The sequence below is a fragment of the Oryctolagus cuniculus genome, chromosome 3 (assembly GCF_051225735.1).
Source record: "Oryctolagus cuniculus isolate XC-2025 breed Fujian yellow rabbit chromosome 3, ASM5122573v1, whole genome shotgun sequence".
In the NCBI taxonomy this organism is placed as follows: domain Eukaryota; kingdom Metazoa; phylum Chordata; class Mammalia; order Lagomorpha; family Leporidae; genus Oryctolagus; species Oryctolagus cuniculus.
Window position 1 is genome coordinate 106,057,028 of NC_142869.1, and position 12,210 is coordinate 106,069,237.

At 40.4% G+C, this 12,210-nt stretch overlaps 1 protein-coding gene across 7 annotated transcripts in view; it reads right to left on the reverse strand.

The window, feature by feature from the left end:
* Positions 1 to 12,210, reverse strand: part of THSD7B (thrombospondin type 1 domain containing 7B) — a 985,451-nt gene that overhangs the window by 618,430 nt on the left and 354,811 nt on the right. For all 7 annotated transcript variants that reach the window (XM_051849593.3, XM_089329248.1, XM_070071551.2 and 4 more), the window contains exon 4: positions 3,111 to 3,356. In XM_051849593.3, coding sequence (XP_051705553.3) covers positions 3,111 to 3,356 — 246 coding nt within the window. The remainder of the gene's footprint in view (positions 1 to 3,110; positions 3,357 to 12,210) is intronic.

Sequence of the window (12,210 nt, forward strand, 5' to 3'; positions counted from 1 at the left end):
AGCCACACACTCTAAGAGAGCTTAAAATAGACACTATGAAGAGGTACAAAAATATACATTTTTCTGCTGGGTAGAAATACAGTGAATTAAATTGCTCAATGCATATAAATTGTTTATAACTTCTAGGAAAGGAGGAACAGGCACTTTTGTTCCCTAATAGATTTTTGTCTCCAATCTCTTTGCTCACAATGAATTTTAAACATCAATGTCCAAGTATAAATAAAAGTTAGGAGAAAGCCCTCATGCTGTATATCTTTCCTGTGAAAGCGGCCACAGCCCAGATTTCAGACCAATAAGAATACCAGGTGGTATTAATCTGTTGCTAATTTTTTTTAATCCTCCTTCCCACAACCAAGTAGAATCCTTCGTTAACATCGGGTGGCATTTCTGTGAATTCTTCAAGACTCCTAGTTCCTAAAATTTCACCATTTGGAAAGGTTTATTTAAAACATCAAGCTCAGAAACATTTTCAAAGAGTAGAACAAGAGGCCTGAGTTCATTGCCAGTGAAATTTGTCAGCCTCTGTTTTTCAGACATTAAGGCATAGTCAAAGGAAGATCAATCCAGAAATTCACCTTGGATACATCTTGAATTTTTGCCATTCCACATTATTTTTGTGGAAAAAACATACTGCATATTAATATATGTATATATATTTATGTATGTTGGTATATGTTTCTACTGTGCCTGCCATGAGAATCAGTATGCTCTAATAGAAAACACATCCACTTCAGAGACATACCAACTTTAACTAGAGTCTTAAAGCCAATTTTAACTCCTCTCACTCTTAAAAATATCTCACTTGGATGATAAAATCTGTGCTATCCAAAATACTCTTTATATTTAATTAATGTGTAACTCAGTTATAATTATTGGCCAGCAGTAAGTATTCATAAAAGGGAGGCATTATGTAACAAATGTAAATCCAGCTCGATTTTCTCATCATCATTAAGAAGGCATTAACCTGACTTCTAAGAGAATTGCAATAAGTATTAACAAAGAAAATTGAGGTAAGCTTATAAATCAACAAACATTTGAAAATAACAGGGAGAAATCACTAGTCATCCCACCAAAAGAAAAAAATATATATTAAGGTCATCATCAAACTCAGATTCTAGTCCTGCTTGCTTCTCATTGAAAACTTTTCTGAATTATACTTCCATAGGGGAAAAAAAAAGGTTTCCAAATTGTCCAGAGGAAATAAATTACCACTCCTTGAAATTATTACATATTATGCTGCCCAATGAAATCAGGGATTTTTCTTCCTAGAGGAAACAAGCTCATTGGAAATAGCAACTCAACAGTCATCCTTCTTACAGTGTCTCCTACGTGCTAGACGTGAGGTTTGGTGTTTTACACACCTGATAATCATGGTTCTCAGCCCAGCAACACAGGCAATGTTATTAGATTCTGTCTGCTGAAAAGAGCAATGTCTGAGAGAAATCGTATAGCATGTTCAAAGTTACACAGCTGGGAACTGATGGAGATACAACTTTAATCCAGGTGTAGCCAACATCAAAGGGAACAGAGACCCAAGAGTTATGCCATTTTCAGGCCCCTGTTCTGCTCTAAAATTAGCATTTTGAAAGATGGACACAAATGTAAATACAATGTGAGGCTGTACATTAACATATAAAAGATCACAAACTCCATCTATTTTCTCTTGAGATGAGAAATGATAAAGATGTAAGGAGTCGTTTTTTGTAATTAAAAAAAAAATGATCGATGAGCATGCAAAGAGTTCGCTCAATCAACAATGGTTCCAGTCATGATGTGAGGAAGGGAGTGCAGACTCTGGCAACAGAAACTTGCCTTTCTCACCCCCACTTCCATCAGCACTTGCTGGGCTTGTAACCCTATCTACCTTTCATACATCACCAAGTGATGAGTTCACACAAGAAAGCATTTTTTGACTCATTTTTATTTTTTGGTTGTGGAAAGGAGTCTCATATTTCAGAAGCTAAAAGAAACTATACAAAACGACTATCTTAAACAGATACAGACTTAACAGATACAGTTCAAGGCAACTTTCTACCAGAAATGACCACAAATCCATATCTAACAGACATCTGGACAGCCAGCCTCAAATGACTCTGTCATTATCAGACTCCGACTACTGTCGTCCAACAGCCTAGACAAAAATACATTAGAGGCCTCTGCCAGGGCATAGTTAGACAGGCAAGATATAACCAACATCAAGATCATACAATACAGTTATTAACAGATAATAACTCCTTTCCCACAATTCTCTGGTCCCCTGGGGACTCTGGAATAAAAACAATACTACAGACAGGCAGTGAGAGCAGAGACAGAAGAGGCTTGGAATAAAAATGTTGACAATGATTAGCTATGAAACTTTAGGATTATGTAATCTGTCTGAGTAGTCATGTATTCATTTACAAAACAAGAGTATTAGGTTGTTGCACGAATTAGGTGTGTTAGGGCCAGGGATGTGGTGCAGCAGGTTAAGCCATTGCTTGTGACACTGGCATATTGCATCAGAGCTCCAGTTCGAGTCTCAGCTGCCTAGCTTCTGCTGTGGCTCCCTGCTAATGCACCTGGAGAAACAGCAGAGGATGACCCAAATCTTTGAGTATCTGTCACCCATGTGGGACATCTGGATGCAGTTCCTGGCTCCTGGCTTTAGCCTGGCACAGCCCTGGCTGTTGGCTGTTGTGGGCATTTGAGGAGTAAACAAACAGATGAAAGATTCTTTGTTTCTGACTATCTCTGCCACTGTTTCACAAACATTTGAAAAATCCTCTAAAAATATTATTTGTGTCATGTTGGGGAATAATACCTAAAGAATTACTATGTGACAAGCATTAGATAAAGTACTGCTTGTAGACAGACTAAATCACTAGAATTAGGTAACTTGATGATATTCACATAATTAGGAAGTCACAGAAACAGTGTTTGAACACAAGGAGTCCACATCAAAGCCCTGTGAACCCACTATATTGAATTGCCAAGTATGGAACTCCTATACTCAGTGCAGACTCAAGACATATGAGTTGTGGCTACTTTTATTACTGTTAATATCCCTGTCACCTCATCAAATGACCTTATGCTCATAAATTGAAATACTCACACCAAAGAATGCATAATACCTGGGACAGGGCTGCAGAAGTTCTTCAACCATGCAGGCTTCTTTCTCAAGAAGTTCGGGGCATTCCTTTCCACCCCCGAGGGTGGTGTGCTTCACGTTCCGGCTCCTGCTCCTAAATCCTGGTGAGAGAGTCCCTGAACGGCAGGTCTTGGAGCAGGGGCTCCAGGGCGACCACTCGGTAGTCTCGCAGTCTTTCGGCATGACGCAGGACTGGACAGTCAAAGGAAAGGAGTCTTGTGTGCAAAGGCTGGAAGAATAGATGTACAAAATGGAAAACCATAGATTAAATGGCTGCAACAAATGTCTGGAAACCTCTACCATGAGAAGCAAATGTGAAATCTAGTTTAAGCTTTATATAGGGAGATGGAAAAAAAAAAAACTATTAGAAACATCAAGATAAACTATCACCCAACATCATGATTTAGGATTGTGCATTCTATTTCACCTGAAAAGGTGTGGCTGTTCCACTCTAGCAAGTCACATGGATGAGGGAGGGTCTGCCTGGTCCCTTGTGCACAGGACTGTAAGCAGTGGTGGTCCTTCTAGAGGGCCATCATAAACGATTTTGAGCCTGCTATTACTATTTATGGACTGGTTCCCAGGACTCAACACTGTGCCAAACTATACAGATACTTCATCACAACAATCATACGAGCTCAATTTTAAATCTTCATTCTGGATAAGAAAACTCAGGCTCAGGGAAGTTAAAATATTCGACCAATGCAAAAAATAAAAAAAAGGTAAAATGAATCTTTAGGGTAGTAATCTACCCACTCGTATAAATACTTGGCTATTAAAAATGTGATATTGATTATGTTTCCTCACACTGTTAGGCTCAGAGCATCTATTTCTTCATCTGCAAAACACAGGCGTTCTCAAGTAAACAACAGCCTAATTGGGATGTGGATAAATAAAGAGAGAACGTGAGGAACTCAACAGGAAAGCGGTTAAGATGGGGAGAAACACAGATGAGACAGTGATGAACCACCCAGGAAGGCAAGGAGGTGCTCAGAGAGGACACCTGAGCTGCATTGTGTAAAAGATTAATGGGAGGGTCTCAAGCACAGTGGAAACACTATTTCTATGTTTATTCAAAAGAACAAAAAGTCAAAGCCTTGAGATAGCACCTTGTGAGGATAGGAGACAGTAGGATGCTGGAGCCTTCTATAATAGCACACAAGAGTCAACTGTTAAAATTTCAGGGATCCTGCAAGCCACTTGACTTCATATAAACACCTTAGAAATGGCCGAGATGAGAATATTATTCCATAGAAATTGAAAACGCTACAAATAAAGCCCTCTTTCCCCCCAAGAACTGGTTGCTTTTTCCCCCCAGAAACCTTTTATTTAAGGTATACAAATTTCATGCATTTCATAAATACAAATTTAGGAGCATAGTGAATAGAGTACCTAAAATGTAATCTATAGAAGCAAAATTGACACTTTGAGATGAGATGACTTGGAAAAGCCCGTGTCTCAACTGTTGAGGAAAAAAATTTTTTTTCATACTATTTGTTGAACTTTTTACTTAGTATAGGGTCAACTTTATGTGTATAAAGGGTGTGAGGAGCTGGTTGTTAAATACTTATAAGTATACCATTGGGGGAAAGTAAATGTCAACTTAAGCGTAAAGTACGTGGAAGAAAGTAGATCTGTGGATAGGTGTCTGACACAGTGGTTGAGACATTTGTGAAGATGCCCGCAATCCTTATCAGAATGCTTGGATTTGACTATTAGCTCCAGATCTCGATTCCAGCTTTCTAATGATGCACATCCTGGAAGGCAGCCAGTGGTTGGTTCAAATGGTTGAACCCCTGCCACCCTGCAAGTGAGACGGGATTGAGTTCCCATCTCTTAGCTGCAGCCTGGCACAGTCTTGTCTATCGTGGTTATATGCAGCATGAACCAGTGGAAGGGATCATTTTGTCTCATAAGGAAAAAAGTAGGACTCTCTCACTCATTCACTCTATCATTAAAAAAATAGGTCTTTTTCCCTCTCTCATTAAAAAAAAAAATAGGTTCCCTATCATGGGCTTAATTGAGCATTAAATGATTTTAAGTAAAATAAAATCTGTTATTTCCATAAGAAAATAATATTTCAAATATTTGTTTGCATTCTTTTATCCTGGAAACTTCATTTTATTATCCCTTCCCTTCTTCAAAAGTAACCATTACTTTGGAAACAAACAAGCAATTTGAATAGGGATGTTAACAAAAGAAAAATCAGTTCTCTCAAAGACTGATTTATTTATTTGAAAGTCAGAGTCAGAGAGAGAGAGAGAGAGTCTTCCATCTGCTGGTTCACTCCCCAAAAGGCTGCAACAGCCAGGGCTGAACCAAGCCAAAGCAGGAGCTTCATCTGGGTCTCCCACTTGCACGGCAGGGACCCAAGCACTTGGGCCATGTTCTGCCAGTTTTCCCAGATCATTAACAGGGAACTGGATCAGAAGTGAAGTCCCACACCACAACGGCATCCCAAGAAAAGGTCAATTCTAAGGTCCAAAGTTGAGCTGTTGAAAACTGGTAGAGGGCCGGTGCCATGGCTCATTTAGTTAATCCTCCACCTTGTGGCGCCAACATCCCATATGGGCACTGGGTTCTAGTCGCCGTTGCTCCTCTTCCAGGCCAGCTCTCTGCTGTGGCCCAGGAGGGCAGTGGAGGATGGCCCAAGTGCTTGGGCCCTGCACCTGCATGGGAGACCAGGAGGAAGCGCCTGGCTCCTGGCTTCAGAGCACGCTGGCCGTGGCAGCCATTTGGGGAGTGAACCAGCGGAAGGAAGACCTTTCTCTCTGTCTCTCTCTCTCACTGTCTATAACTCTACCTCTCAAATAAAAAAAAAAAAAAAAGAAAGAAAGAAAGAAAAGAAAACTGGTGGAATAATAAGGGCAACAGACAGGTTTATGGTAATGAATCCTCTGCACACAATCAAAAGGAGGGAGAAGCCAAACTGTCTCTGAGTCTGATTATGTGGCTAGAGGGGCTGACACCTACTGAAGATTGTATGCAGTGGAAAATAAAACATTCTTATATTTAGCCATGTTGATGAGTAAATTGTAGTTACATTTCCACCATGATATCCGTCATGAAGCCACTGAAGTCAATGTGTGATTAATAGAGAAAGGGTAAAATGATACAAGACAAACCTTTGATTTGATATTTTATCTTAAAATGCATAGTCAGGCCAAAGTCAGGGCCCAGGAGCTTTACCCGGGTCTCCCACATAGTTGCAGGGGCTCAAATACTTGGGCCATCATCCACTGCTTTACCCAGGCCATTAGCAGGGAGTTGGATCGGAGGTGGAGCACCTGGGACAGGAACGAGCACCCATAAGGGATGTTGGTATCACAATGTATCACAATCCCAACCCCATTTATTTGAGTATAACTAACAGATGGGGGAGGTATTTAGCACAGAAGTTAAGACATCATTTGGGATGCCTACATCCCATATCAGAGTGCCTAGGTTCAAATACTAGGCTTCTGATTCCAACTTCCTGCTAGTGCATACCCTAGGAGGCAGAAAATGATGGCTCAAGTACTTGTGTTCTGAATTGAATTCCTAGTTCCTGGCTTTGACCTTTCCCTCCCTGCTATAAAGGGCACTTAGGGACTAAACCTTTGGATGAAAGATTTTCTCTGTCTGCCTCTGTCTCTGTGGCTTTTAAATAAAATGAAAATAAGTAAATGTTTTAAAATCTTGAGAATAGTACAGTTCTGGCTAAAATATAATTATATATTACAAAATGCATTATGCATTTAAATGTTATTCCCTTCAAAATAAATAGGACAGTGTATACCTCATTATCATTATTTAATCCAATGTGCTGTCTTCATGGCTTAGAATTACAATATTAGGAAGAGGCTCTTCTGAAAGTACCCCACCTATGTCACTGTGCTTGAACAGCATGATTGTTAGAGGCAGAAGAACACTTTTTTCTGTTCTGTAACACAACAGAGAGCTGTTGATTAATACGTTTCTGGCTCTTACTTTTCAGAAAGTGTTATAGTTTGATGTGCAACCCCCAAATTTGGTATGCTGTTTCAAAAGTTCTTTAACTCTACATATAAGTGAGAACATGCAATATTTGTCCTTCTGTGCTGGGCTTTTTTCACTCAACATGATGTCTTCCAGTTGCAACCATTTTGATGCAAATGGTAGAATTTAATTCATTTTAACAGATGAATAATGTTATACTTTATACATACACACACACACCCCATATTTTCTTTATCTATTCATCTGATGATAGACAACTTGGCTAATTCCATATTTTGGCTATAGTGAACAATGCTGCTTATGAACCTGTTAGTACAGGTATCTCTTTGATACTATGTGTCCATGTCTATTGGGTGTATACCCAGTAGTTGGCTTACTAGATCATATGGCAAATCTGTTTCCATTTTTAAAAGAAATCTCTAAATTGTTTTCCATAATGGCTACACTAATTTACATTCCCACCATCAGCGTATAACAGTTCTCCTTTCTCTACATCCTCACCAGCATTTGCTGCTCTTTGTCTTTCGGATAACAGCCATTCTGACAAGGGTGAAGTGATATCTCACTGTGGTTTTGACTTTTATTTCCCTCGTGGCTAATGATGGTGAGCATTTTTCATATATTTGTTAGTCATTTACATTTCTTCTTTCGATAACTGTTGAGGTCCTTTGCCCATTTCTTCACTGGATTGGCTGTTCTATTATTGTTGGATTTTTTTAAAGATTCTATTTATTTATGTGAGAGAGAGATTTACAGAGGGAGAGACAGAGAGAAAAGTCTTCCATCTGCTGGTTCACTCCCCAAATGGCCACAACAGCTGGACCTGTGCCAATCCAAAGCCAGGATCCAGGAACTTCCTCCAGGTCTCCCACATGGGTGAAAGGGCTCAAGCACTTGGGCCATCTTCCCCTGCTTTCCCAGACCATACCAGAGAGCTAGATCAGAAAGGGAGCTGCTGAGACATGAACTGGAGCTGGCATCACAGGTGGAGGCTTAGCCTACTAAGCCACAGTGCTGGCCCTACTGTTGAGTTTTTTTTTTTTTTTAAATTGCTGATCTATTCTGGATATTAAGCCTTTGTTGCTTGTAAATATTTTTATTACTCTGCTGGCTATCTCACCACTCTGTTGATTGTTTTCTTTGCTGTGTAGAGGCTTATGAGTGTGATATAATCCTATTTATATAGTTTTGTTTTTATTGCCTTGCGCTTTGTGGGTCTTATCAAAGAAGTCATCACCTACACCAATGTCTTGATGTGCTTCTCCTATATTTTCTCTGAGCAAAGCCATAGTCTCAGGTATTAAATTCAAAAAGAAGAGAGAGAGAGAGAGAGAGAGAGAGAACCCTCTGAGTATCAGTATTGCTGCAAATATAGTTTTGTCAAACTTTGCTTCATATCTTTGTCAAACAAAAGGTTAAGAACAGTATACTACCGAGTTCTGAAACAGTTTGTGTGTGTGTGTGCAAATTGTTGAAGTCTTTACTTAGATTAGAGTTGGTTTTCTGTGTACAAAGTTAACTGAAAATGATTCTTAATGGAGAATGGGACTGGCAAAGGGAATGGGGGGGTGTGAGTGTAGGTGGGAGGGCTGATATGGTGGGAAGAATAACTATATTCCTAAAGTTGTACTTATGAAATCTGTATTCCTTAAAAAATAAAAGAAATTTTAAAAAGAATGGTGTACTACCATGGTTTTGATGATCTTTGATTATTTTAAAACATTTCACTAGCTTACTCCCTTGTTTAAAATAAAGCTAGGAGGTACCACATTGGTCTGCGAGGTAATTTGATTAATGAGATTCCCTTTTACTGAAATAGTGCTAGGATCACCAGGTAGATGCTGAACCATAAATATTTAGGTCCTGAATCTTGCATCACAAAACAATAGCATGACCCTAATCCCTTAGGTGCTTAGATTCATCAAGCACAGAAGAAAGAAAAATAAAATGTGACCTCTTCATCCCCCAGAGTTGTGGTAGCCTGTGTGAGGGGAGTCACCTTATCAACTAAAGCCCAAAACAAAGAGTATTGTCCACACACAGAAATGGAAATCGATCCCTTCACAGACGGTGATGCTCCTTTTTAATGAAACAGACACTGCTGACTTTTCTCTTTAAAAGGATATGCTATTATAATTATACCTCCTTGACATTTATAGAGCATGTTGTGATTTATAAACTGCTTCTCAAGTATTCCACGGGAAAGGCAATCTTTGAAACTCAAAAAATACTGTATAATTCTTATTCGTCCTAGACATACAAGGAAATCTCTCTACTTCCAAACCAGGGAAGGAAATCTGAACAAATGAAAACCAACACTTCACTTACTTTTAGTAACATTAAACATCAGACGCACAGAAAAGTAGAGTGATATAACAAATAACTCCATATGTGTCTAGCAGAGATGAACACCATTTTGCTCTGATTTCCTTACATAAAGATTACCAATTCCAATAAAATTCCCTGTGTCCTCTGCAGTCCCAGTACTATTTTTTTTTACATAAGTCAAAGTCATTTTATTGTTAAAGTCATGCCAAAAATGCTTAGCGGGTGCCGATGGTCACCTGCCACACTCGCACCAGGTTGTCTGTATAGCCAGCAAACAGGGTCTGGCCATCAGCAGACCAGGCCAAAGATGTGCACTGAGTCCCAGTACTATTATTCTCTCTCCAAGCACAATCTCTTTTCTCAAAATTATTAATCTTTTCATATTATTTGAAACTGTGTTTTCTTAAATGTGTATTCATAGATAGCCCATAGCACTGTTGTGTATATTTTTCAATTTTCTGGTTAAATGTTGTTTTACCATATATATTATTCTGGAAAATGTTTTCCTTGCTTAATATTGTGATTTCGAGATTTACTTGTGCTGGTTAAAAGAAACAGAGTTCATTCATTATTATTATTGCTGAGTGGTGTTCTAGTATATGAGTATACTAAAGTTCATTTATTCATTCTTCAAACAGGGAGTCCTTTTTGTTCAATTTCTTACATTTTCACTAGATGATGCATTGAACGTCTTTATATTTATCTCTCTGTGTTACACATGTAAGAGCAATTTCCCCTGGTATTGTTGCCTAGAGTTGGGGTATAAACATTTATACAGTCAAATCTATTAGGAAATAATTGAATTTCCCATTTTCCACAAGTTATCAATTTTCATATCATTGGGTTTATTTTTTCCAAAAAACTGTTTTCTAGATTATCACTGACATATTTTTTTTTGACAGGCAGAGTTAGACAGTGAGAGAGAGAGACAGAGAGAAAGGTCTTCCTTCCATTGGTTCATTCCCCAAATGGTCGCCACGGCCAGCACGTTGCACTGATCCAAAGCCAGGACTCAGGTGTTTCTTCCTGGTCTCCCATGGGGGTGCAAGGCCCAAGCACTTGGGCCATCCTCCACTGCCTTCCGGGGCCACAGCAGAGAGCTGGCCTGGAAGAGGAGCAACCGGGACAGAATCCAGCGCCCCAACCAGGACTAGAAGCCGGGGTGCCAGTGCCGCAGGTGGGAGATTAGCCTAGTGAGCAGCGGCGCTGGCCATCGCTGACATTTTTTAAAAAGGTTTATTTATTTTAAAGGCAGAGTGACAGAAAGGGAGAGGCAGAGGCAGAGAGAGAGAAAGAGAGAGAGAGAGAGAGAGAGAGAGAGAGAGAGAGACTTCTATACACTGGTTCACTCCCCAGATGGCAGCAATAACCAGGGTTGGGGCCTTCAGCCTGGCGAAAGACAGGATCCTGGAACTTCATCCGGGTCTCCCATGTTGAGTGGCTGGGCCCCAAACACTTGAGTCATCTTCCACCAAGCATATTAACAGGGTGCAGACTGTAAGCAGAGCAGCCAGGACTCAACTGGCAGTCCATTATAGGATGCAAGTAATGCAAGTGGTGGCTTAATCTACTGTACCACAATGCCAGCTCAGTATCCTATTTTTATTTCATGACTACAATACATCATTTTGTGCTTATGACAATATTAATTAAATATATATATATTTGACAGGCGGAGTGGACAGTGAGAGAGAGAGACAGAGAGAAAGGTCTTCCTTTTCCATTGGCTCATCACCAAGTGGCCGCTGTGGACAGCGCGACGTGGCCGGTGCCCAGCGCTGATCCGAAGCCAGGAGCCAGGTGCTTCTCCTGGTCTCCCATGCGGGTGCAGGGCCCAAGCACTTAGGCCATCCTCCACTGCATTCCTGGGCCATAGCAGAGAGCTGGACTGGAAGAGGAGCAACTGGGACAGAACCCGGTGCCCCGCCCGGGACTAGAACCTGGGGTGCCGGCGCTGCAGGTGGAGGATTATCCTATTGAGCCGCGGTGCCAGGTAACTAAATATATTTTAACTTTATTTTTTGCTCTCTAATCATTGCAGTTTACTCTGATTTCCTCATTGCTATTTATTGTGGTCTCACTGTTTCATATTGAACATAATTCAAATTTCTGATGATCCTTTGCTATCAGAGGTTACAGTGGACTACCACAAACACAAATTGGAAGCTCTGTTATTGGACATGTGGCTTATCAAATAGTAAACATTACCATGGGCTATATGCAAGGATCTGCCTATTTCACTGGAGCACCTTGAATATTAACTTCTGCCTGTCTTTAATCTTTCGCCTACCTTTTCCAAAGAAAAGAATTCCCTATCTCTTGTTTCATGCACACAGAACTGTATATTAGCTCTGTGATAGCTGATAGGAGAAGGGAGTGGTATCACAGTATTCTTACAAGTTATGCATATATTTTCACTTCACCTGTATCTTCCCAGTATGATACTTCTTTTTAAGATCTATTTATCTTGAAAGTCAGAGTAACAGGGAGAGAGAGAAAGACAGAAAGAAAGATCTTCCAACTGCTGGTTCACTTCCCAGATGGCCACAATGGCCAGCGCTGGGCCAGGCTGAAGCCAGGAGCTCCATCTGGGTCTCCCACATGGGTGGCTGGGGCCCAAACTCTTGAGCCATCCTCCTCCACTTTTCTCAGGCCATTAGCAGAGAGCTGGATCAGAAACGGAGCAGCCAGGACACAAACTAGCACCCATATGGGATGCCGGCATCACAGATGGCAGCTTATCCCACGGGGCCACAACGTCAGCCCTCACTCCCAGC